Source organism: Malus sylvestris, chromosome 3 (assembly GCF_916048215.2).
Source record: "Malus sylvestris chromosome 3, drMalSylv7.2, whole genome shotgun sequence".
Lineage (NCBI taxonomy): Eukaryota > Viridiplantae > Streptophyta > Magnoliopsida > Rosales > Rosaceae > Malus > Malus sylvestris.
This window is the reverse complement of record NC_062262.1, coordinates 24,201,564-24,226,856: the sequence shown is the minus strand read 5'-3', so window position 1 is coordinate 24,226,856 and position 25,293 is coordinate 24,201,564. Positions and strand designations below refer to the sequence as shown.

The 25,293-nt window shown below is 38.7% G+C and overlaps 2 protein-coding genes and 1 long non-coding RNA gene across 13 annotated transcripts in view; 2 read left to right on the top strand and 1 right to left on the bottom strand.

The window, feature by feature from the left end:
• Positions 1–710: 710 nt before the first annotated feature.
• On the bottom strand, positions 711–15,930 carry LOC126616041 (two-pore potassium channel 1-like). Of its 7 annotated transcripts, XM_050283995.1 has the most exons (5): positions 15,768–15,913; positions 14,438–15,211; positions 14,290–14,329; positions 13,987–14,173; positions 13,237–13,411 (listed from the first exon to the last, which is right to left on the bottom strand). In XM_050283995.1, exons 2-4 carry the CDS (start codon positions 15,183–15,185, stop codon positions 14,011–14,013), a joined length of 951 nt encoding a protein of 316 aa, XP_050139952.1. In that variant the 5' UTR covers positions 15,186–15,211; positions 15,768–15,913; the 3' UTR covers positions 13,237–13,411; positions 13,987–14,010. The 7 variants fall into 7 exon arrangements, with proteins under 7 accessions (XP_050139946.1, XP_050139947.1, XP_050139949.1 ...); XM_050283989.1 differs by lacking the exons at positions 13,237–13,411; positions 13,987–14,173; positions 14,290–14,329; positions 14,438–15,211; positions 15,768–15,913 and adding exons at positions 711–1,164; positions 1,281–2,205; positions 8,464–8,589; positions 9,355–9,632; XM_050283991.1 differs by having other exon boundaries at positions 14,290–15,211; positions 15,768–15,930.
• On the top strand, positions 13,347–14,174 carry LOC126616049 (uncharacterized). The gene is made up of 2 exons (XR_007620990.1): positions 13,347–13,495; positions 13,669–14,174. It is a non-coding gene; the product is annotated as an uncharacterized LOC126616049 (long non-coding RNA).
• Positions 15,931–16,295: 365 nt separating the features above from the next.
• LOC126616047 (uncharacterized) overlaps positions 16,296–25,293 on the top strand; it is a 51,868-nt gene continuing 42,870 nt past the window's right edge. Inside the window, exons 1-2 of one of the 5 annotated variants that reach the window (XR_007620987.1) lie at positions 16,296–17,280; positions 18,731–19,472. The gene's annotated coding sequence lies outside the window, so the exon portion shown is untranslated. Of the gene's footprint in view, positions 17,281–18,628; positions 19,473–25,293 lie in introns of those variants that run through there. The other 4 variants (XR_007620989.1, XR_007620986.1, XR_007620985.1 and 1 more) reach the window with 4 other exon arrangements.

Below are 25,293 nucleotides of genomic sequence, written 5' to 3'. Positions count from 1 at the left end.
CAAATATGTGAGGAATAAAAATAAATGGGTAGATAATATCATCCTTCAACAAATTGAATGATCATTCAAAAGGTGTAGGGATTACATGGTGGTGGCCCCACAATCATTTCAGTTTTTGACATTAGAAGCACTGCTTTTGCTGGGCTCAGATCTAATCCACAGAATCACGATGCAAACCTGGATTGCTTTCTTTCTAGGCCATGCTCAATCAATGACTTGAAAGGTCAGATCACAGAAAGGCTACTACCTGGCACAACTCAAAGAACCCTAAAAATGGAGGACGGACTTGCACCCGCGGTACACCACCACCGTAATATTCTAAACGAATAACGGGATATCATACGTTTATTTGTTTGAGATTCCACACTGGCGTATGATTAAGTCTCTCCAAATAGTGTACACAAAAGAAGCGTCTTACTAAAGCAAAACAGAAGATAAATATGTCTACATGCTAACACACAAATGTACACATTCCTACTATGATCATTATACACTGCCTCAGTACATCAAACCTTGTGTGCTTTTACTAGCCCTCACCACACTGCACCCTCGTCGCATATGCACAACCTTCAAATCTGTCGTAATACAAAACAGACTGAACCACATCTGGCGAAATTCTTGAAGGAACTAAGCAGTCGCATTTGTCAATCTAACGAAGGACCAAAATTTGTTTGTCCGCTATATCTCCATTTGAGTAAAGATTTTAGGAGTCATGAATCGTGACTTTCTTCCAAAATTCTTTTTGTCAGTGACTGTCATCGTGCAATTTAATTACACAAACTGTATTAGCCCAGTAAATGAGACAGACATCGGAGGTAGAACGATACTGAACAATGATCTCTAAAATACATAGAAGCAATCCAAGCGTTTTAACCAAGTCTTTATAGGAAAAGATATACGGGGGTGTTTGTGATATGGCCTAGTAAAGAAATTTATACCACAGCAAGAATAAGTAATCATACATATCACGAACTTACAAAGCCACCAGCATAGTGCCAGAGTTACTTCTCGATTTGAGGTTGTTGCGCAAGCATTATATCTGATGTTGACAACGTTCCTGACCGATCAACATCAAGATCTTCAAACTCCTCCATTACAAGTCTAACATCTTCCTGGCTAATCTTCCCCATCTCTTTGAGCTTGTATATGACAAATTCAGCAGCCCTATGTAAAGAAAGGAGGAAGAGTGGAGAAATTTGTTAGTTAACCATCAGCAGATAAGAATTCAGAAATAATAAGCTCATACTACAGAAGCAATTGTGAAGAAAAGTTTAACATACCCAACAACGCCATCGTCATCCAGATCAGCTGCCTCTAAATCTACATTGGTCACCCTACGAGTGAGAACCAACTTTACTAACGCCCGTTGTCTGCTCTGGGCGTTTAGCTCGGCAACGTAGAGGAAAAACTGAGCTAAACAAATGGTACCTGTCAATATCCAGAATACTGCAAAAGCACGCCCTGCTTGAGACGAAAAGCTCTTATCTCCATAACCCAGGGTTGTGATGGTACAACAAACGCAATAGAATGAATCCACAAGGCTCAATTTCTCAACAGTAGCTAGGAAGATTGTGCCACCAATTATGAGTAGCAAAAGAAGGATAAAGACCACAATACATTTGTACCTCGGACTGTTTGTTTCGATATCTTTAAGAATTTCAATATGCCCAACTTTTTTACTCGTATGTAGGGCTTTAACGAGCAATAATTCCTGCTTCTCTACCAAATAGTCAGCTGCTTTGCCCAAGATCATTACGACGAGAGCCATTCCTGAGAAGACGAAAGCACAAGCCACTAGTTTTGAAAGAACGCTGTTTGGCACAAGGTCTCCATATCCGACAGTGGTCATTGTCACAATACAGAAATAAACAGCATCAAGAACTCCATTTGTCTTCTCTCCCTTGAGCTGGTTCCTGACTAGGTAGAAACATACAGTTCCTAAGCCTAGGTAGACAGTCAAGAATGCAGCTACAATGCGAAAACTCGGGTGTATATTTCCGAAAAAGGACTGATCGGTTTGTGGACCTGAGGGTAAGCCTGTCTCTAAGGCTACATAATCTGAAACAGGAGCACTTCTACAACGACGAATTCTCCTGCCCTTTGGAGCATTGTTTTTATTTGTTTGAGACAAAGGATCTGTTAGTCCTGAAAGTAAGGATCCCCTCTCATTCGATCCCATGAGGATGCTTCAGCAAACTAGATGACCTGCATAGGCATAAGCAGCTAGACACTTCAGCCAATTTGTTACAGATGTACCTCGATTCAACAACATTTTTTTGAGCTTCTAAGTTTCAATCTTCAATCAATTAGCTCACAAAATTATTTACCAAAGATTGGAATCATCAAGTGCCAGTAAACTTCATTTCTCATCTTCATAAAAGTTCTATAAATACCCAAATATAGATTCATCAAGTTATCGAAGTGTGGAAAGTTTTGGGAGAGACAGGTATAACATGGCTCACTGACCTTTTCAATAGGATTTTGAAAACGAAGAAGATGCCAAATGAGTGGCGAACGAGCACTTTGGTGCCTATCTACAAAAATAAGGGCGATGTACAAAATTGCATGAACTATAGGGGTATTAAGCTAATGAGTCATACAATGAAGCTCTGGGAGAGAGTCATTGAGCATAGATTGAGGCAAGAGACACGGGTTTCGGACAACCAATTCGGGTTCATGCCAGAGCGCTCAACCATGGAGGCAATCTATCTCTTACGAAGATTGATGGAAAGATATAGAGATGGGAAAAAGGATTTACATATGATCTTTATAGATTTGGAAAAAGCGTATGATAGGGTCCCAAGAGACATTCTTTGGAGGATTTTAGAGAAGAAAGGAGTACGAGTAGCATATATCCAAGCTATACAGGATATGTATGAAGGAGCAAAGACTGCCGTAAGAACTCATGAAGGACAAACCGAAAGCTTTCCCATAACTGTAGGATTACATCAAGGCTCATCCTTAAGTCCTTACCTTTTTGCGTTGGTAATGGATGAGTTAACAGGACATATTCAAGATGATATTCCTTGGTGTATGCTTTTCGCAGACGATATAGTGTTGATGAAACTCAGGAAGGGGTAAATGTAAAGCTTAACCTTTGGAGAGAAGTGTTGGAATCTAAAGGTCTTCGCCTAAGCCGATCAAAGACAGAATATATGGAGTGCAAGTTCAGTTCAAATGGAGGCCAAAACGAGTTAGGGGTGAGGATCGGAGATCAAGAAATACCAAAGAGCGACCGTTTTCGTTACCTAGGATCTATCTTGCAAAAGAACGGAGAATTAGATGGAGATCTCAACCATAGAATACAAGCTGGATGGATGAAGTGGAAGAGTGCATCCGGCGTGTTGTGTGACCGCCGTATGCCACTGAAGCTCAAGGGAAAATTTTATAGGACGGCAATAAGGCCGGCGATGTTGTATGGCACAGAATGTTGGGCGGTGAAGCATCAACACGTACACAAAATGGGTGTAGCGGAGATGAGGATGCTTCGTTGGATGTGTGGGCACACGAGAAAGGATAAGATTAGGAATGAGGATATCCGGGGTAAAGTAGGAGTAGCCGAAATTGAAGGAAAGATGAGAGAAAATCGGTTACGGTGGTTTGGACATGTGCAAAGAAGGCCTACTGACGCTCCGATTAGAAGATGCGACTATGGGACAGAGGTTCAGGGCCGAAGGGGTAGAGGAAGACCTAGGAAAACTTTGGAAGAGACCCTAAGAAAAGACTTAGAGTACTTGGATCTAACGGAGGACATGACACAGGACAGAACACAATGGCGTTCTAAGATTCATATAGCCGATCCCACTCAGTGACTTGGATTTTCCAAGTCTCCAACCGAGAAGTTTTCCTCACTCGGGAAATTAAGGGAACACTACCTCAACCTACATGCTCCACTCACAAAGCTTCAACATACAAGCTTCAACAAAAGAAAATTCAAAGAACTTAGCGAAGAAGGCTTTGGTGTATTTAACACAATACGTTGAAATGAAGGAAAGCTTGTTTATTGATATCCCCGATAAGTTACAAATATGTACATATACTTGAGTCAAAATAAACAAACAAGAGGGAGCCTTCACAAAGGTTGCTTAGGAGAAGTCTCAGCAGTCGGTAGAGCCCCAGAAAGAGAAGGCACCGGAGGGGGATCATTCGGAGCCTCAGTACTGGACAAAACCCTAGAAGGAGGAGGCATCAGAGGTTGATCATTTGGAGCTTCATTACGCGGTACAGCCCCAGAAGACGAAGGCAATAAATGCCTTTGGAACAAACCCACAAATCTCTGATGATCAAGTAAAACCTGACCATCAGATTCCTTCATCTGGTCAAGCTTCCTCTTCATCTTTGTAGCATAGTCATGTGCGAGCCGGTGCAACTGTTTATTCTCATGCTTGAGCCCTCTAATCTCCTGTTTGAGACTCATCACTTCAGCCGCCAATGATTCAACTTGGCGGGTTCGAGCAAATAGGCGTTGGGCCATATTAGACACAGAACCTGCACACTGAACACTGAGAGCCAGAGAATCCTTAACAGCCAACTCATCAGACCGTTTGGAAAGTAGTCTGTTATCTTTGGGAGTGAGAAGGTTCCTGGCCACTACCGCAGCGGTCATATCATTCTTCATCACGGAATCCCCAACGGTAAGAGGACCAGTAGGGGAGACGAAGGATGGGTGCCATATGTTGTCTGGAGAATGCGGGGCTGCCTCTTCAACAAGGTTCAAGTCAAAACGACGGTCGGAGGGGCCAGACATTTTCAAAGGTGTTGAAGAGAGAAGAGGTCGAACAAATCAAGATCTTAGAAGTGCAAGAATGGAGCTTCTACTGGTGGATATTCAAGTGTGCTTTGGAACTTAATGTCAGCCCCTATAAAAATCTGCACTCGACGAAGCTTCAGAAATCGAAGAGGCGTTTGCTTTCTCAAAAGCTGGACTGCTCAGAGACCACGAGGGTCGATCTCAGAAATCGAAGAGGCGATTGCTTTCTCAAAAGCTGGGTTGCTCAAAGACCACGAAGGCCGATCTCAGAAATCGAAGAGGCTTGCTTTCTCAAAAGCTGGGCTGCTCAGAGACCACGAGGGCCGATCTCAAAAATCGAAGAGGCACCTACTTTTCCAGCCTTGTCAGCACCTGTCACACGCACACTCAGCTTTGCGGAAATTATGGGCATTCTGTCGAAGATTTCTGACGAAGTAGAAAGCACATGAATTGTACTGTTCAATCACCCACTTCCCACACGCAACAGTAACTCATGGGTACCACAGATAACTTTGCCAAAGTTCTATGACAAAGTTGAGACACGTGAAGCTTGCAGCTCCCGCTACATCGCTCTGACCAAGAAGGGTAAAAGAATTGCAAAGAAACAACACTAACAAAGTTTAGACACATAAATTTTGAAGGTCTAGCTACCATATTATTACCCACAAGGGTAAAGGAACAGTACCACTGCTGGATAATTGGAAAGTCCCGGTGTGTCAACCTCTGTGCTTCGTGGCAAGGTAGACTAGCAAACATGCCCAACCTTTACTCACATTCGAGAAAACACTCCCAACAAGATTGCTTGCTCCAAAATCGAAGAGGCACCGCCCTCCGAATCTCGAGAGCCAGACTCCCAACATGATTACTTTCTCAAAAATCGAAGAGAGGGTAAAGGAACAGTACCACTGCTGGATAATTGGAAAGTCCTTGTGTGTCAACCTTTGTGCTCCGTGGCAAGGTAGACTAGCAAACATGCCCAACCTTTACTCACATTCGAGAAAACACTCCCAACAAGATTGCTTGCTCCAAAATCGAAGAGGCACCGCCCTCCGAATCTCGAGAGCCAGACTCCCAACATGATTACTTTCTCAAAAATGGTAAAGGAACAGTACCACTGCTGGATAATTGGAAAGTCCCTGTGTGTCAACCTCTGTGCTTCGTGGCAAGGTAGACTAGTAAACATGCCCAACCTTTACTCACATTCGAGAAAACACTCCCAACAAGATTGCTTGCTCCAAAATCGAAGAGGCACCGCCCTTCGAATCTCGAGAGTCAGACTCCCAACATGATTACTTTCTCAAAAATCGAAGAGGCATCGTTCTCCGAATCTCGAGAGCCAGATCCCCGACAGGATTGCTTGTTCGAAAACCGAAGAGGCACCACTTTCCCAACTTCAAGAGCTAGATCTCCTTGGATAAAGCTTGTCTGTAATCTTCACACGCAACATCAGCTTTCCAGATACCACAGACCACTTTTTCAAAGTGCTCTGACAGAGTTAAAACATGTGAAGCTGACAGCTCCCACTACCGTGCTATGACCAAGCAGGGTAAAGGAATAGCATTATTACTTGATGTTAGGGAGACTCCTATATATGTCGACCTCCATCCCTAACGGACAGGCAGACCTGCAAAAATGCTCAACCCTCTCTCTTATCTGAGAGGGCACTCCCAACGAAGTCTTTCGAAATATTCAGCTTTCTTTCCCCCCGATAATACCTCTGTAAGCAAGCTATTCTAGAGCAAGAATATCTCATATCATCAGGGTTAAAAGCAAGAGTATCCCATATCATGCTTTTTCCCTGTCTTTTCCTTTGGCCTTGTTCTTACCTGCAAGACAAGGAGAAAGAGAGCAATCAGTCAGCACTTGGAATCAAGCTTCCAGCCAGGAACTGACTGCCTGGAACCCCTTACCTGGCATTGCTTTCGAGTACTCATCTTCAACATCTTATGCTTCCAGGGAAGATACCGCATCTGCCTGAGGAACAAATAGGGCAAGTAAGAAGGATACAAGGAAGCATGTGGAGACAAGCGTAACAGCACACGTGCCGATACATCCACTACTCTGTCAAAAGCAAAAGTATCTCATATCAGCAGGGTCGAACGTACTCTAGATTTGATGGACTTGTTTTGACCCTCAAATTCTTCAGTCGGCCTTATACTCTGGAGGAAACCAGAAAACCCTCCAGCCCGGTTCAAGAATAAGCCTGTGGAAAGTTATTTCTTCAAAAGCAAAAGTATCCCATATCATCTCTTCTCATTTTTCTTCTCTTTATCCTTCATGTTGCCTGCAAGATAGGGAGAATGTGAACAATCAGCCGGAGCTCTGATTGCTTACCTTGTCTGTCACCTCTTTCAGCAGATCCCCTAGCCCGGCGACTTGGGGGACTCCTACTACATGGTTTGTATCGCGCTTGACCAAGCCTGAAACTACAAGTAAGCTTCAAGTGAAATTGATACATTACCTTGTGCATCTCCACCAGTTACAGATACCACCCCTGGATGGAGGAAGAGTACTTCCAGAGAAGATGCCACATCTACCTATGAGACAGATAAGGCAAGTCAAGACGATACCACACTCCGGTACTTAGAAGTTTCGTGCTTACGAGATCATTCTCCCACAATATTTCCTAATGTCATTTGTACTAAATCATTCACTTGTACTCACTAAAGGAGAGCTTGAACCTATGTACTTGTGTAAACCCTTCACAATTAATGAGAACTCCTCTATTCCGTGGACGTAGCCAATCTGGGTGAACCACGTACATCTTGTGTTTGCTTTCCTATCTCTATCCATTTATATACTTATCCACACTAATGACCGGAGCAATCTAGCGAAGATCACAAAAAGTGACCGTTTTCGCTACCTAGGATCTATCTTGCAAGAGAACGGAGAATTAGATGGAGATCTCAACCATAGAATACAAGCTGGATGGATGAAGTGTAAGAGTGCATCCGGCGTGTTGTGTGACCGTCATAGGCCACTGAAGCTCAAGGGAAAATTTTATAGGACGGCAATAAGGCCAATGATGTTGTATGGCACAGAATGTTGGGCGGTGAAGCATCAACACGTACACAAAATGGGTGTAGCAGAGATGAGGATGCTTCGTGGGATGTATGGGCACACGAGAAAGGATAAGATTGGGAATGAGGATATCCGAGGTAAAGTAGGAGTAGCCAAAATTGAAGGAAATATGAGAGAAAATCGGTTCCGGTGATTTGGACATGTGCAAAGAAGGCCTACTGATGCTCCGGTTCGAAAAGGTGACTACGGGACAGAGGTTCAGGGCCGAAGGGGTAGAGGAAGACCTAGGAAAACTTTGGAAGAGACCCTAAGAAAAGACTTGAGTACTTGGATCTAACGGAGGACATGACACAAAACCGAGCGCAATAGCGTTCTAGGATTCATATAACCGACCCCACTTAGTGGGAAAAGGCTTTGTTGTTGTTGTTGTTGTTGTTGTATATTATTCAAATTAGATTTGAATGCACAATGAAGGATCAAGCTTTCAAACGGAGTGTACTACTCCGCTGATATAAAGTTATAAACAAACATACAAACAAACAAATTCAGACATTAAAGTGCAGTGAAATGAAAATAACCTTCATCAAAGCTAAGGATTGCTTCCAATTAACTGAAATAACTAACTTTACAGAAAGATCTCTCTCCAGATTCAGAACATGGAAATAAAACAACCAACTTAACAGAAAACTCACCAGTCACCAACATAATATGTCAGTTGCGTGAGTTCGGAGTTCTTGGAAAAGTCTGGAATATCTCAGTCGCTGGACTCCCATTGATAATTTTGTCATTGGCCGCGTAATCTTTCAAACAGCATAATTCTGGTTTGGTCGAAGTAGATGGATCATGCAAGATCCAAAAGTCCAAAGTCAAAAAACCTTCCTATGTTTGATGACCTTATTTTTTATTATTATTTTTGTTTTGTTCAGAATGAGTAATGACCTCCTCACAAGGACTCTATGGAACAATATACGGCACACAGTGTTCGGCTCTAATAATATCATGTTATGTAGAAAACACTAGCAAAGAAGCCCACGCTCCGCTGCGGGTTTGAAACCGTAACCAAAATTTAACACTCATTTTTAAATTATTCAAAAAAAAATGAAAGCAACTGAATCTACATGATATTTATTATTCATCTATAATGTTGAATAAATCACTTATGGAGTCAATGAGTTTATTATATTCAGCATTTAAATTATCATCTGATTTTTTTTTTTTTATATTTGTAGTTCTTGGTAATTAAACTTTATGTGTATTGGTTATAATTAGTGTTCAAATGTAAAATTGCTGGTCCGAATTATTTTACATTTTACAGAAAATATGAATCATATCTCAAAAAAGAGACAAAGTTGAATAACGGCACCTAATAATAATTGAGCAGCGTTTCACCTCTTTTTGACGGGACTCTTTCAATCAAACTTTTTCACAACCAAAAACAATCCTTAATACTCGGACCTAAATTTCTTGTTCAGATTTTTTCAGAATTTTTTATACCGTATATATTGCCAATTTCCTTTGTGTTTGAGAAGATAAACTGCTTTTGTAAAGAACTTTTGAATTCTAAATTAGGATATATTGCTTACCTTTAGCAAAATGGGTTCTACTGCTGTTCTTCCCAGGTGACGGTGAATGTTTGGGTGCGGCTGCTGGTTGGGATTGTGCTAGTTGTTGCGCACGCGGCGTTGAGGTGGACCGATGAGTTTCCGTGGACGAAGAGAGCTCTGCGTTGTTGACTGGTTATGTGGCGCGATTCTGCGAAATCATGGATTTGGAGGAATCAGTGGTGGCGGTGTTCAGGGTGAAGCGGTGGAAAAGCTAGGCGGTGAGCTGGGTGAAGTGTTGTCCCTTCAATGACTCTAGTTGAAACTTGAAAGAGTTGAAAAAGCAAGTAAAGAGACAAGGCCTTTTTCGTCATTTAACTGTGCAAATAAGGAAAATAAGAAGGGAAGTGTACAGTAAATTAAGGATATTTCGCCAATTCACTGTGCTTATGAACAGTGTTTTTGTCGCAGGGCATTAGTGTACGTAATTTCCACATAGCATGACATTATCGAAGCAGAACGTGACGTGATTATAAATTTGTTTCATTCAAGTTGACCTGCTACACAAAAAACAAGAGAACTTTAATGAAAAACACTCGGTACTGTTCATTTTAACGAAAAATCATATTTTTACACTAAAAAGTCAATCCTGATATTATTCACTTTACCCTTTATTTTGTCCTTATCATTAAAACTCAAAGTTTTCAAACCCTTTTTATTAGTTTTCCTAAAAAACAAGGGACTCTTCTTTCGTTGAGAGGATAAATCTTAAAATATAAGCTTTAAAACCCCTTCCAAATCATCTCTAACCATTGGGCTAAAATAAGCCACATAGAGAAAATACATATTTGGGCTAGATTTCCTCAGGATTTAAGTCTGGCTAAATTGTTATATTTCAAACATTTTTTTTTACTTATAATCTAACAGTTGTGATCAAATGAGATCAAATCTAATGGTAAAAAAAAAAGATTTGAAAATCCAAAATTAAATTTAACGTCTAAAATTATTTAAATCAAATTTTACTTAAAACTTTATAAACACTTATATATTTGTATGATTTTTAATTACTTATCGGAATTTAAATTTTTTGGATTAAAATGTTCATAAAATAACTTCAGATAATCTACATAAATTTTATTTTCAAAAAGTTACCGAAAAAAATTAGGCTAAAATAATTATTTAATAATCTCGGACTAAAAGTTTAAGACATAAGAATTTGAGAAAAAAAAAACAATTTCGGAGTTATGGACAACAAAAACAAGTTGTGGGCAGAGAAACAAGTGAACGAAAAACTAAACCAAATCGAGTGCCATAAAACCGGAAAAAGAAAAAAAAAAAAAAAAAAAACTGTTGGCCAAAACCTGTCAAACCCAAACGAAAATTGGACTGTACAAATCTCAACTGATTTGGTTCTTGGTTTTCATTTTTAAAATCCGGTCCAAACTGAATTGGACAGAGTGCATTAATTTTTTTTTTAAATATTTTTTGTTATATTTTAGTAAAGCTTTTTAGCCAAAATGATTTATGATATTTGCATAACTCCTCACTTTGATTCATGATATTTGAAATCAATAAAAGCGGTCCCTGACATTGTCCATGATCAATCATTTTAGTCATTTAGTGAAAAATTATGTTAAATAAGGATTAAAATAACAAAAATGCCCTTACTTTAATAAAAAATAGGCCAAAACGATTTGACAAAAATTAAGGGTATCTTTGTCATTTTATCCTAATTTAACAGATATTTTTCACAGAATGACCAAAATGATTGATGGTGGACAAACTAAGGAACCAATTATATCGATTTCAAATCTCAGGGACCAAATTGAAGAGTTATGCAAATCTCATAGACCATTTTAGCTAAAAAAACCTTTTAGTATTGCTGTGCTTTGCAAAAAAGTTGTTTATGCTGTGCTGTGAGAATAAGTGGTTGTAAAATAAAGCAGCAGAGTGTTTGGTAAATTTTTTTGTAAAAGTGCTTTTGGAAAAAAAATAAAAACAGTATGATAGTGTTTGATAAACTTTTATGTAAAACAGATGTGACTGTATGAAATGACCAAAAATGGTATAATACTAGTTGTGCTATTGATTTAATTTTCTTAACAAATAAAGGTGAATTACTAAATATACTTTATTTTTAAAAGAAAAATATTTATAAACTTTATCTTAAATATTAATTAGTATGACAAACTACTTCAATTGAAATATTTTAGACTAAATAGCTAGGATTCATTTGTACAATATTGTTAATGTACTTGAAGGTAGTCTAATTAGATGCATTCATCAAACTTGCCGCTATTCTATTTCTTAATGTCTCTATCTCATGTGATCCTTCAACTTGATAATTTTGGTATTCTTCATCATCATCATCACCAAGGTATAAAATATCAATGATATCGGAAATATTGGTAGTCTAAAAACAAGGAAATTTCGATGGAAATATTGGGATATTATCGATATAGATAAAAATTGAATAAAAACCACGGAAATTGTAAGAAAAACTTGGAAATTTTTATTGAAACTTTGCAGGATGTTTATTTAGTCAATTATCCATTAGTTTATCACAAAAAATTGGAAGGAAATGCATTGCATGATAGATATAACTGATTTAAGTTTATTATATAGCGAGCTGGCAAACATTGTGAGTGTAGAAAATATGTAGTAATTAATGAAAGAAGTTTAAACACACCATAATCATTTATATATATTGAATTAGAACAATATTTTACACTTTATACATTGCATGGTAAGATACATGAGTGACTTAGCAAGGTCTAAAATATCGATGATATCGGAAATATCGGTAGTCCAAAAACACGGAATTTTTTATGGAAATATCGGGATATTATGGATATTTTAGACTAATATCGCTCTCTTCACAAAAGTCCCTTTCATCAAAATGACAATCAAGTTCAGAACCTCCGTATGTAGTTATGAAGAGTCATTATAGCAATGACAATCTTCACTTGCTTATTGAACGGGTAATTATACACTACAAAAAAAGGGCCTTTTGCGACGGTCCAACATCATATTGAGGTTATTAACATGGATGAGACATATGTAGCTCATGGGAGGTTGCACCGTAATACCCACAAAAAGACCAACTGTCATCATTACAAAGTGGAGCTATTTTTTGTTGTCATTGATTCCTAGCTTACAGAGTTAAATGATCGCTTCAATGAAACAAGTACTGAATTGCTCATTTGTTTGACTAGTTTGAGTTCAAATGATTCTTTTACAGCTTTTGACAAAGAAAAACTACTTCGCCTTACTCAATTGTACCCTCAAGATTTTACGAAGAAAGACCTATTGGTACTTGAAGATCAACTTGATATTTATATTCATTCTATGTGTTCGAGAAGTGACTTTTCTCAGTTGCAAAGCATTAGTGATCTTGCTAAGAAAATGGTTACTTATTGAATTGACTTTGGTTTTACCTGTTGCAACTGCTTCAGTGGAGAGAGCATTTTCCACCATGAATATCATAAAGAGTCCACTCCGCAACAGAATGAGGGATCAATGGTTAAATGATAGCTTAGTTGTTTACATTGAGAAATATGTTTTTTCTTGTATTGACAATGAAACTATCATGACATGTTTTCAATGTATGAGATCCCGTCGTGGACAAATTTAGTATTTCTAGCTTGTTTAGCACAAAGATTATGAATGAAAATTGTAGTTTGCCATTTATTTGTTCAATGATATTTTCGTCTTATTTTTAATTTTGGAGCTTTTATATTGGGATCATCCTAAATTACAATCCTAGATCCGCCACTGTGTACGGTGATACCTTTTGCATACCCTCATGGTCGGCTCTGCTTTCTATGCATTCGGTTCAGTGGATAAACTCTGTTCTAATTGAGTCTTAATTCATGTTAAGTAAAAATCAATGCAGAAGCAGATCCATTTGTATAAGTAGTTAAGTACCCAATAATTTAACCAGTAGATTTCATAATCTATATTTAATAAACTATTTAACAAGTAGATTTCTTAGGCAGTGTGTAATATGATCATTATACAGTGCCTCAGTACATCAAACCTTCAGTGCTCTCACCACACTGGATCCTCGTCGCGTATGCACAACCTCCAAATCTTTAATCTGTCGTAACACAAAACAGATTGAACCACATCAGGCGAAATTCTTGAATTCAGGAACCAAGCAGTCCCATTTGTCAATCTAAAGGTCGTACCCAGTGCACAAGGCTCCCGCTTTACGCAGGGTCTGGGAGAGGTGAATGTCGGCTAGCCTTACCCCCATTTATGGAAAGGCTGCTCCCAAGTCTCGAACCCGAGACCTACCGCTCATGGGCGAAGGCACTTGCCATCGCACTAAGTAAAGATTTCATTTAAGTAAAGAAGGACCAAAATTTGTTTGTACGCTATATTCCATTTAAGTAAAGATTTTAGGAGTCATAAACCATGATTTTCTTCCAAAATTCTTTTTGTCAGTGACTGTCATCGTGCAACTTAATTACACAAACTGTATTTTTGACGGATGAGACTGACATCGAGGTAGGACGATACTGAACAATGATCTCTAAAATACATAGAAGCAATCCAAGCGTTTTAACCAAGTCTTTATAGGAAGAGATATATGGGAGTGTTTGTGAAATGGCCTAGTTAAGAAATTCATACCACAGCAAGAATAAGTAATCATACATATCACGAACTTACAAAGCCACCAGCATAGTGCCAGAGTTACTTCTCGATTTGAGGTTGTTGCGCAAGCATTATATCTGACGTTGACAATGTTCCTGACTGATCGACATCAAGATCTTCAAACTCCTCCATTACAAGTCTAACATCTTCCTGGCTAATCTTCCCCATCTCTTTGAGCTTGTATATGACAAATTCAGCAGCCCTATGTAAAGGATGGAGGCAGAGTGTCAAAATTTGTTAGTTAACCATCAGGAGATAAGAATTCAGAAATAATAAGCTCATACTACAGAAGCAATTGTGAAGAAAAGTTTAACATACCCAACAACGCCATCGCCATCCAGATCAGCTGCCTCTAAATCTACATTGGTCATCCTACGAGTGAGAATCAACTTTACTAACGACCGTTGTCTGCTCTGGGCGTTTAGCTCGGCAACGTAGAGGAAAAACTGAGCTAAACAAATGGTACCTGTCAATATCCAGAATACTGCAAAAGCACGCCCTGCTTGAGTTGAAAAGCTCTTATCTCCATAACCCAGGGTTGTGATTGTACAACAAACGCAATAGAATGAATCCACAAGGCTCAATTTCTCAACAGTAGCTAGGAAGACTGTGCCACCAATTATGAGTAGCAAAAGAAGGATAAAGACCACAATACATTTGTACCTCAGATTGTTGGTCTCGATATCTTTAAGAATTTCAATAGGCCCAGCTTTTTGATTCATATGTAAGGCTTTAACGAGCAATAATTCCTGCTTCTCTATCAAATAGTCAGCTGCTTTGCTCAAGGTCATCCCGACGAGAGCCATTCCTGAGAAGACGAAAGCACAAGCCAGTAGTTTTGAAAAAACACTGTTTGGCACAAGGTCTCCATATCCGACGGTGGTCATTGTAACAACACAGAAATAAACAGCATCAAGAACTCCATTTGTCTTCTCTCCCTTGAGCTGGTGCCCAACGAGGTAGAAACATACAGTTCCTAAGCCTAAGTAGACAGTCAAGAATGCAGCTACAATACGAAAACTCGGGTGTATCTTTCTGAAAAAGGATTTGGTACTTGGACCTGAGGCAAAGCCTGTCTCGAAGCCTACATAATTTGAAAGAGGAGCACTTTTACAAAGGCGAATTCTTCTACCCTTTGGAGCATTGTTTATATTTTTTTGAGACAAAGGATCTTTTAGGTCTGAAACCAAGGATCCACTCTCTTTCGAGCCCATTACGATGCTTCAGCAAACTAGATAACCTGCATAAGCATAAGCAGCTGGACACTTGAGCCAATTTGTTACACATGTACCTCGATATAAGTTTCGATCTTCAATCAATTAGCTTACACAACTGTTTACCAACACAGTAAAGGTTGGAATCATCAATTGCCAGTAAACTTCATTCCTCATCTTCATAAAAGTTGAATAAATACCGAAATGTGGATTCATCAAGATAACGAAAACTCCATGGAAGATCAAACCAAGAAACAAACAAGCAACAGAAAAGAAAAATGGAACCCATAAACCAAAATTCACCATTAGTTTCCTTTGATTATATATTGTTCATATCAGATTTGAATGCACAATCAAGGATCAAGCTTTTGAAGTGAGTGTACTACTCTACTGATATAAACAAACATACATACATACAAATCCAGACATTGCAGTGCAGTAATGAAAATAACCTTAATCAAAGCTAAGGATTGCTTCCAGATGAACTGAAATAACTAACTTAACAGAAAGATCTCTCTCTCTCTCTCTTATAGAATCAGAACTTGGAAATAAAACAACCAACCAACTTAACAGAAAACTCACCCGTCACCAGAATTGCGTGTCGGGATTTTGCTTTCCTGACTAACTCAGTTGAATGAGTTCAGAGTTCTTGGAAAAGTCCGGAATATCTCAGTCGCTGCCTCCCATTAATAAGTTTGGAGGCAGATTGTCTGTGGTGCCCTTCATATCTTCCGGTCATGGTTAAATCATGTTAATATTTTATATTCTTATTATTTTTTGTCTTATTATTTCTATAAAAAAAAAATATAAAATATTAACGTGACTTAATCGTGATCGCACAAATAAAAGAGGATGAGAATAATACCATAACAGGAGGATGCCTCCAATAAGTTGATCATTGGCCGCGCAATCTGTTATTCTTTTCTTTAATTTCATTTTAATTTATTATTCTTTTTCTTTTGTTTGTTCTCTGCGCGTTCTCTTTTTGACCAACGGGAGGTTCATGATATATGCCTTCTCACATACCATAAAATTTTCATTGTAACTGAAACATCAGTAGTACATTATATATTTTTATATAAATAATAAAATATTTTATTTTTTATATTATTAATTCTTTAACACACATATCTATTGTATATATATAGTAGCATGAAATGTACTACCGCGGCTTTGGTCACATTCAAAAATCTTTCTTCACAGACAGCAAAATTTAATTCTGATTTGGTCGGAGTTTGGTCGAAGTAGATGGATCGTTGGATCATGCAAGATCCAAAAGTCCAAAGTCAAAATCGCTTGCTGTGTTTGATCCGTGTGCCACGTGTACGACGCTGCGACACATATGTGTGGCGGGGCACATAATTTTTGTGTGGTTTTCCTCCTCCTCCAAACTCGATTTCACCACCACTGTCGGCAAGGCAGTTAGCACCATGTAGGTAATTTGATCTTTTTTGTTAACTTGTAATTAATTTTTTTCCATGTTTATTCTGATAATAATTGGGTACTTACTACTCAATTTCAGATGTTGTTCAATAATAAAGTAACATATATTTTATTGTTTCTAATATTGTAACATTTTATGTTGATACGGACTTGTTAGGTTGCAATAATATAACATTTTATGTCGATAAGTCCTTGGACTAAGATTGAAACACAATTGTAATTTTTTGAACGCTAAATTATAACAAAAAATGATTTTCTTACCATCTATTTATGATACCATCTGTATATTTCTCTAATAGAGATGAGACTTACGCGGATCCTACCTCAATTAAAAAAATGGTACAAGTGAGGGTATAAATAAATGATAAATGTAGCACTACTGCCAAACTTTAGAGTTCCGACAAAGAGAAGATTTGGCATTGGAAGGTAGGAGAGTTTTGAACAAAACTTTATTCAGAAAATTATTTCAATTTATTTCGATATGAAACTTGTTTTGGTCGAGGCATCGACGTCGGTACTCGGTAGAGAAGAGGCTGTCCTTCAAAGAGAGGAGGAGACGATGAGGAAAGGAACCTTGTCTTCGATCTGGCCAAGACCAAGTGCCAACGCGATACAGGTGAGAGACAATGGTCCGGGGGATGAAGGCTGTGAGGTAATGGTCCTAACTCCTGATCAAATGATGACTTTACATGCCCTAATAGAACCATCTCTGAACCGTGATCATCAAACAATCAAACATCGAATTAAACTTATAGGAACTGGTAACATTTACCAGTCCCAGCTAATTGAGGGTTTTTTAGAAGACTTCTTTCACATGATGCACAAAAGATGGGAGTTGCTGTCACTCAAACTGTCTAGATTTGAAACGTAGGTCATGAATGGCCGGTCTAAATTCGCAACTCAACAGAACTCGGAAGAGCGTTGTAACTGCGATAGCCATTTTTCAGATTCAATTTTATCTCAAACACATGAATTCATACCACTCCAGGTTCCAGCATCCCAGTTTGGCGAAGAATTGTTGAATCTTTGAATATGATCACTGCTAGAATTGCAAGACAATTATTCATGTAAAAGAGATAAAAATCATCGAATGCCAATACGCGGTAGGAAGAAAAAAACCGAAAGAGACTTCGTAAGTGTTCATATCTTTCAGCCCCCATATCTAGCTCAAAACCTGATCAGTAGTCAGTACTCTGTTTCCCAAAGTAATAGAATTTGAGTGTTTCTTTGAACTCAGAACTATCAACTATCTTCGACGTTACTTTTTACAAACTGTTTCATATGTTTTCTCCCCTCTCTCAGTCGACTTGATTCACCCCCACCATCTCGCTGACTGCCATAGGTAGGTAGGTAGGTAGGTACGGCATCTAATCTTCCGTGATGACTATAACATCGAGCTCCTGTATCTGTTCCATATCCATTGCTGCTAAATTCAGCTCTATATATTCATCACCACCCCACCACTGGTAGAATGTAATATTGTATTGATTTGGAGTGTCGTACCCAGCAACTGCACCGTCCTCTATGAGAACATCATACACTCTCTCAATAAGCCGTTGTTCAGTTGCATACTTCCATGGATTCGCATATCCAATTTTGTGATCAACCCCATCATACGTCCTCCTATACATCCACACAACCAAATCCATATCATTCTCCTCTTCTTTTTGGTCGAAAATGAGGTTGTCCTCTGCGACAATTTTTCCTAGATTCTCAAGAACCTCATCATAACTCACCTCAAATATCTTGATTTCTTCATTGGTCCCCTTCGCATAGTATTTGATTATGTACTCACACAGCCCGGGCGTGTATATGTTTTCGATCTCACCCTTGCCCACAAGTAGTAGCCTGACCCCATTGTCTAGTTGCGATGCTGCATTGTAGCCAGATAAGTCAAGACTTCCTACATCAAAAAAATCATGAGTATTCCATGGTCTTCGAATGACATCTACCATTTTATAGTCAGGGTCATCATCACTGTCGTCATCCCCTTCTTGCAGATGATCTCTGCCATCTCCTCCTGCAGCATTACTGTCATTAGGATTAGGTTCATGAACAAACTCCTCAAGTGCAGCATCACCATCGTCATCCACTTCTTGCAGATGATCTCCGTCATCTCCTTTGGCACCATTACCGTCATTGGGATTAGGTTCATGAGCAAACTCCCCAAGTGCAGCATCACCTGAGAACAAGTAGTAAAAAGTGTAATTAAAAATGATGGTGAGGTTGTTCAGACTAGTCTGCTTGTGATGATTGTTCTACAATGACAAAAACGCATGCTAAACCTTTATCTCTTATCATCTTGAAGACCAATGCATTATCTTATGTAATTTGAAACGGAGTACAAGTCTCTTATATATTATTGTACAGACTACACCCTCTACAGTTGATGAATCAATGGAAGTATCAGAGCATCATATTCACACAACAAACTGAAAAAGTTTAGAACGGCTCAACAGACTTCAGTTCTGACTGTGTGTGGTATGGATCTCTCTCTCAATGGATGGAATTGAAGTTACCATCTAGGTCAATGGAGCCTGCATTCACAAGTAACATAGTTTGGTTCACAGTCACCTAAACCAATAACCACTACTCCACCTGAAAAGAAGAAAAAGCAGCTAAGAGAACGAATCTGTATACAAAATCACAAGTCATAACAGCAACAACAACAACAACAAGAAAAGAATCAAATTAAAGCGAATCGATCTGGTTTTCGTAAAACTAAGTGGGATTTGCTTACCCATGGGAGTAGTAGAGTGTTTTGAGGACCATGTGTACTCGTGGGTTCAGAATCTGCTCCCTTCAATGCAATACATGAAAGTAATAATCAAATAATTAAACCAAACTGAAACTCTAGTATGTATGTATTGTATTGTATTGTATTTAACACCCATACATACATACATACATACATACAATCAATAATATATAGCATTACCATGTATATGGAAAAATGAAATCAGCAAACACTAAGTCGAAAGGAGTAAGGAATACCTGTTCTGCAGCTTCCTCTGATATTGGTCATGCTTTCCTTCTCTCCTGCAGCATAAATTCAGATGAAAAATCAATGAGCACCAATATCTGAAGAAAAGAAAGACAAGTTTTTGGTAAAAACAGCAATGTATGATACGTAGTGTTAGGCTTGCCCATTGGGGCTTTGCGAATGAGAAGCCGATCCCATGCTTTTTGCCTCTTTGGACCAGCCAGCATTAATCCAACACTGGAGATTGTGCCACATCATCTTCCCATGAAAATGGGCCTGCGTGCCATCCAAGTCTCTTAACACTAAGAGCAAGTCCACCGGAGGGCTTTTTGCCCAGCACCCAGCCGAAAAAATAGGCCAGCCCCTAGTGAATCCCCTCCAGCCGACCCAATTGACTGGCACCCAGCCCATGCCAGTCTCTAGCCCAGTCCAAAATTGACTGAGGCGTGGCCCGGTCCATCTGACGCCATGCTGACGCCAACGTGGCGTCAGACGGCATTTTAATTTTTTTTTTGCGCCAGGCGCGTGCAGTTGACATGCGCGTGGGCGTGAGTGGCCGACAGGTTGGGCCCGCGCGTAGGCGCACTCACTTCTCACCGGGGAGGCGACGTGGCGCGCTATGTGCCGTGGGATTTCCAACGATAAAAAAAATTTAAATTTTACTTTTAAAATAGACCGTCCGATCACAGATCAACGGTCCACATTTTTTCACAAAAAAGTAAAAAAAAAAAAAGGCCCAACGGTCAGAAATATGACCGTTGGCCACGTGGCAACTCCCTGGCTCTTGGATTTGAATATTTTTCAAATCCAACGGTCCAGATTAATTAACTCTATTAAAATTTATTAAAAATTATAAAAAATACATAAAAATTATTAAAAAATACAGAAAATAAAAAAAAAATACAGAAATTTTTTAAAAATGTTATTTTTTTTTCTATAAATACCCAACCCTCACCTTCAACCTTTACACCACATTTCAATATTTTCTACACTTTCTATACTATCTACATCTCAATATGTTCTACACTTTGAGAGAAAAAAATGTCTTCGTGGAAGCTCATTGAAGATGTTACGTTGTGTGAATGTTGGGTTCACACTACTCATGACCCGATTACGGGTAATGAGATGGATAAGCGAGAAATGTAGAGTAAAATTACGAAAGCGTTTTGTGATGTACATGGAAAAGATGCCAGAACTAGTCAAGGTCTTCAAGGTCGTTGGAAAAAACTCAACGCGTCCTTTAATTGTTGGAAAAACGCCATCTCTCATGCTTCCAGTAACCTCCGTAGTGGGACAAGTTTAGCGGATCAGGTGACAATATTTTTATTTATTTATACGCATTCCACCCACATCAATATTTTGATTTAGTTAATTTCGTATGTAATTTTTATGTTATTTCTTATGTAATTTTTATATGCATTCCACCCGCATTTAATTTCTTATGTCATTTTTATGTAATTTATATGCATTCCACCTGTATCAATATTTTGAATTTATTTATTTGTGTTACACCCGCATTTTTGAACACTATCTTATCCCACATTTTTTATAGACACTACAAGCTCAAGCATTCTACAATTCAAAGAACCAGAACAAATCATTCACCAGATGGGAATGTTGGCAAATTGTCAAAGATTGCCCTAAATACAAAATTGTGGCAACCGGTCCAGAAGTTGTCATGCATGGTATGGGTCTACATAGTTCTCCAGAACCAGACATGGCCGAACAAGAAGCCAACACATTTCAAGACACGGAAGGGACGCTTAAACAAGTGCCTGAGACCCAACCGACTCGTCAGTCCTTCAGGCCTCAAAGTAAAAAGGCATCAAAGAAAAAAGGTAGTTCTTCCAAAAATGACTACACTAAATATATGGAAGAACTTACTCGCCAAGGTGAACTGAACATGGCACGGGAAAAGGCTAGAGATGAGGAAAAAGTTGCTACTTTGGCAACAATAATAGCAGCTACTGAGGCCCGTGATGCGGCGGCTGAGAGACAAAGAGAAGTAGTTAATCGAGAGAACGAGCTGGTTAGAGAAGCACTTCATCGAGAAAATGAAATGCTTAGAGAAGTAAGGATGGCTCAAGCAGATCGTGACATTATGAGCAAGTCTCTAATAGGACTGTCTCCGAATTCTAAATATTTTTAGGCATCGGAAAAAAGAGACGTCATACGAAGGAGGCGTGCAAAAGATGCGGAAACAAGTTAAGGGGGTTCTAGCTACACAAATCATGGCAACCAAGATCCTAGCACCACATATCCTAACTCGAGAGACTTTGTATAATTTTTATGTAATTTCTTATTTTTTTAGAATTTTATTTAATTTCTTATGTAATTTTTATGTTTTTTCTATTTTTTTTTCTTTTGAACTTTATTTAATTTCTTATATAATTTTTATGTTATTTCTTTTTTTCTTTTGAACTTTATTTAATTTCTTATGTAATTTTTATGTTATTTCTTATTACATAAACTCACCAAATAAACTTAAAAACAAAACACACAACATAGAATTACATAAACTCACCAAATAAGATTACATAAACTCACCAATTAAACTTAAAAACAAAACACACTACATAGAATTACATAAACTCACCAAATAAACTTAAAAATAAAACACACTACATAGAATTACATAAACTTAAAAAAAAAATACAATTTATTCTTCAACCACAAGCCTTATTTTAATTATCTTCACCTTCATGCAATCCCCACTGGTGCTCAATCAAGTCATTCTGGCGGGTTACGTGCCAGTATGGCTTTTGCACATCAGCATACCGCTGAACGATCAATTCATTGTAACGTCCATCGCGTTCCAACGGCTCGTGTTGCACTGGATCTTCGGTCCGGTCATGAGCACAGTAGATACATGTTCTTGAGTTGTTCATCGGATCCGGCTCATATTTATCAACGACATCAAAATCATACTCATCTTCAACAATCATGTTGTGGAGAATAATACACGTCATTATGATGGATCGAAGAGCCTCGACATTAAACATTCTAGCTGCAGCCCTGACAATCGCCCAACGAGCTTGCAGGATACCAAAACAACGCTCGACATCCTTCCTACACCCTTCTTGACATTTTGCGAAGTGTTTTTCCTTTTCAGTATGTGGATGTGGCACTGTTTTGACAAATGTTGACCACCTTGGGTAAATGCCATCTGCAAGGTAGTATGATCCATTGTATTGGGTACCATTAACCCAAGATGTGCATCTCGGCGATTTTCCTTACAGCAGTTCGTTGAACACTGGGATTGGGCAAGGACATTTATGTCATTCTGAGCTCCTGAAACACCAAAAAAAGCATGCCAAATCCATGTATCAAATGAAGCCACCACTTCCAAAATGATGCTTTTGGCTCATTTTCTGTCACCATACGCTCCTTGCCACGCACTTGGACAGTTTTTCCAAGTCTAGTGCATGCAGTCGATGCTTCCAATCATGCCAGGGAAGCCTCGCATCTTACCTTTCCTCAGAAGCCTTCTCATGTCCCTTGGCGTGGGTGTTTGAAGGTACTCTTTGGTGTAGAGGCCTTCAATTGCAGAGCAAAACCGCATCAGGGACTCCAGAACAGTTGTTATTCCCATCATCGCGATCTCATCCACTTGATCTGCAGATACTCCATATGCAAGCATGCCGTAATTTTTTGCTCGGGAATAAGACCTAGAACATGAAAAGCATCCTCTTTTTGCACAAAGTATGGATCATGGTTGCAAATATCACTCATGATTTTGTTGAACAAATTTCGTTGCATTCTAAAACGACGTCTAAAAATATGATCAGGGAATATGCTATTGGGAATAAAATAATCTTCCAATAGATCTTTACCTTGTTTTTCCTTTTTTCTATCGAGGTTTGCAGCACGTCTTGGTTTGGCTATCTGACCCACGACTTCTATGACACGACGGGAATGTGAGGCCTTCTGCCTGTTGGAAGTTTGCCCACAAAGCCACTCATTTGATGTAATAGCTTTTTGGAATACTTAATGTATTAAACTTTTATATGTTTAATGAAGGGCAAAGCTTATTGTTAATCACTATTTATTGTATCATGTGTTTAAGCAATAAGGGAATCCTAGGGATGTATTTGATCTAAGAGACAAGTGATCTAAGTGAGTTAGATTATCGAGACCATTCTCTTATGTTCATTCCTAAAACGTTCCTAGCCATAGGATTGCCGATTGGGTATTGACAATCCGCTAAGGCTAGTATGTGTTATGTTGACTCAAGCGTGAGTATGACTAGTCTCAAGTCATTTGGTGTTGGACACTAAGACAAACACATAGGTGCTCGAAAGAGTAATCGAGTACACTGAACAACGATCAAAAGAGAGTTCGAACATACATGTCATGTAAGAACTCGAAAATTGCAATATGCAAAGTAGTCCTTTGACCTGAGGCATCATAGATGTCTAATGGTTAGGTCATTGATCTTTGATCATGTCAACGGCATTCCATCGGAGTGTCCACGACATTGTTGGGGTCAAGCTATCTAGTCGTGTAGGCATATGAATGCACAACAAGGGATCTCTAACCTTCCATGGTGGAAGGAGAATACTCTAAGATATGATTCTAAAATCTTTGGCCAAAGCAAATGAATATGACTTAGGAAGTTTGTTCCAAATCATATTCAAGGGAATCATATAGAGAAGTATCGCATTGGATAGTAGACATGAAACAAACTATCATTCAAACAATGTGATTAAGAGTATTGTATTAAAGAAGGACCGTATTGCATTGTAGTTGTAACTGGATAGGTTCTCCAACCAATTCTACTTAGCTTGGGTAACCATGACATACTGCTAGGTGTCACTCATGGTTTGTGGAAGCCCTAATGATTAGGCAACACTAATCATAAAAGGGAGAATTGAAATGTGGTTTCAATTCACAATCGATCGTTAAGAGTAACAATCGCCCACTACCTCGCTAATTGGAACCTAATGGATCGTACACCGAGTAAGGGTGATAGTGAAGAAATTAAATGAAATGGATATGCAATTAAATGGTTTAATTGAAGAATGGTCAAGATTAATTAATTAGTTAATTAATTTTACGAAAGGTTCATATTGGGCTTATATGTTGGTTTTGGGTTTCGGGGCCCAAAAGCGTTTTGGTCCAAAATACCCATTATGTTTAAGTTGTATGACAACTAAAACAAAATGGGCAAATAGCCCAATAACATTAATATGGCTGACCATTAGGGTGAATGGGCAAGCTTGGATTAATTACAAGTTTGCCACTCACTTGAAATGAAGTATAAAAGGAACTTTATAGCTTTATTTCTCATTAGGGTTTTTCTTGGTGAAATGAGGTGAAACACTTTCTCTCATTTTCTTTAAAGAGGCCGGCCACTTAGAGAGATTAATCTAGCAATCTTTTCTTCTCTAAGTCATCCATTTCATCTTCACACTTAACCCTTGGTGTGGAGACTTAGAGACACCAAATCTTTGGTGTTTTTGGAGATCCTTTCCTTACATCCTCAAGGACCAAAGGAGCACAAAAGGAGAAGGAAATCACAAGCAATATCCAAGGAGCTTGGAGGTGACTTGAAGGCCCTCCACTTGGGTGAATCCCTTGTGTAAACAAGGATGAGCTTCAAGGGTAAAGAAACTCTAAATCTTTACTTCTCTTTAATGTTGTTAAAGAGTTTATTGGTTCACCATATACTAGGCTTTGAAA